This window comes from Triticum urartu, chromosome 1, assembly GCF_003073215.2.
Source record: "Triticum urartu cultivar G1812 chromosome 1, Tu2.1, whole genome shotgun sequence".
Taxonomy (NCBI): Eukaryota; Viridiplantae; Streptophyta; class Magnoliopsida; order Poales; family Poaceae; genus Triticum; species Triticum urartu.
In genome coordinates, this window is record NC_053022.1 from 545,335,150 (window position 1) to 545,336,844 (window position 1,695).

Consider the following 1,695-nt stretch of genomic DNA (forward strand, 5'->3'; position numbering starts at 1 on the left):
ACAAAAGCGCAGGTTTGGCCTTCATTTTGGGCTCGGATCCTACATGACTCGTATCCGGTTTGTGGAAATTTGTGATCTGAACTGCTACGGGAACTGACGGGATTAGATCAGCGCTGGATGGTTTATGGGGTCCAAACACCGGCCTGTTTGAGGGTCGGAGCAGAGCAGTCGCAAAATTTCGGTAAAGAAACGGTCAAGGTAAATGCAACATGCATGCCTTGGAACGGAAGCATAATAAACGCGTTGTTCTCTCCCGATCGATCAGCTGGAAAAGTAAGAAATCCCACCATTTTTTCTTCAAGGGCGGGCGTGTTTGTGGGCAGGAGCGAGCACCGGCGCCGTAGCACGTCCGTGCAATCAACCGCCCTACGACGTGTCTCCATTAGCTGCCGTAAGTGCTCCAGGACGGGACGATCGCATATATACATCCACCCAAGCCATGTCCAGGCTGACTCGACATCGCCATGTCATCGACGAGAGCGCGGCGGAGCGACGGCCGGCAGTTCGGGGTGGGCGGCCGGTGGCGGCACGTGGCGGTGGTCGACACGGGGTGTCGGTGCCGCCCGCGCCGCCAGAGGCTGGCGTCCTTCCTCTGGCCGTCCACGAAGCCGCCGGTGACGAGGAGCAGCAGCAGCTCCCATCCGTCATCCTTGTTCCCCTCCTCCGCCTCCACCGCTTCCTCGGCCTCCGCCCGCGTCTACAAGCACCAGCAGGAGCCCTACGGGGCGACGGCAAAGGCGTCGCCGCCGGTTGCGACGAAGAAGGTGGGCAGCAACCCGGCGAAAAAGAGGCGCGAGAAGATGGCAGCAGCGGCGGCCGAGGAGGAGGAGGAGGTTGGGGTGGCGGTGGAGAAGGAGTCGTCGGACCCGCGCGGCGACTTCCGTGACAGCATGGTGCGGATGGTGGTGGAGATGGGGCTCTGCGACTCGGACGGCCTCCGCTCCATGCTTCGCCGCCTGCTCGCCCTCAACGCGCCGCCACACCACGCCACCATCCTCGCCGCCTTCGCCGAGGTCTGCGCCCAGCTCGCCTCGGAGTCTTCAGCGCCGCCGCCTCCGGCGTATCAATACACGAGTGACGAGTGACCATTCGTCGGCTCGGCAAGCCGGCCGGCCAGGTCGTCTGCTCTGCTCGTGTTTCTGTTCTGTGTGGTCTCAAGATCCTGGCACCACCTGGTGTACACATAAACCTGCGACTACCAATAGTGTCGTATAATGTGTGTGCTTGTGTGGCCTTCAGTTTTGCATGAAGGTCATCAAGGAAGCTTGTTACTCCCCTAGTGTCAAAAAACGTCTTATATTCCGGGACGGAGGTAGTAGTTAATCAGCTCAAATATGTAACTATTTGTGTGATTAGCAGTGCTTGCTTGTTATTCTACATTCTACATGCATTTGGCACTTTCTAGTGTTTATATATCAAGTCTGTGTGTACTAGAGGGCCGCTTTTCATTCGTGGGATTAACTCTTTTCTATCTACTCGATCCGTCCAATTTACTTGTCGCAGAAGTGAATATAAGTGGATATATCTAGAACTAAAATACATTTTGATATAACAATTTTTGCAACAAGTAATTTCAGACGAAGGGAGTATTAGATTATTTTGGTCGGTTGTCTTGCTTTGTTTTTATTTTATCTGGGTTGGTTTAAGTTTTGATTATGTTATGACAATGTTTATTGTTTGTATAGTGTGCTAGCC

The 1,695-nt window shown here is 54.5% G+C and overlaps 1 protein-coding gene across 1 annotated transcript; it reads left to right on the forward strand.

Moving 5' to 3' along the window:
• The first annotated feature begins 261 nt into the window (after nucleotides 1-261).
• Nucleotides 262-1,390, forward strand: LOC125538678 (transcription repressor OFP8-like). The gene has a single exon (XM_048701949.1). The coding sequence runs from the start codon at nucleotides 465-467 to the stop codon at nucleotides 1,083-1,085; it is 621 nt and encodes a 206-aa protein (XP_048557906.1). The 5' UTR covers nucleotides 262-464; the 3' UTR covers nucleotides 1,086-1,390.
• The last annotated feature ends 305 nt before the right edge of the window (nucleotides 1,391-1,695 follow it).

Bases quoted from the DNA above. Each gene is read 5' to 3' on its own strand.
- LOC125538678 (XM_048701949.1), top strand. From the start codon at position 465: ATGTCATCGACGAGAGCGCGGCGGAGCGACGGCCGGCAGTTCGGGGTG.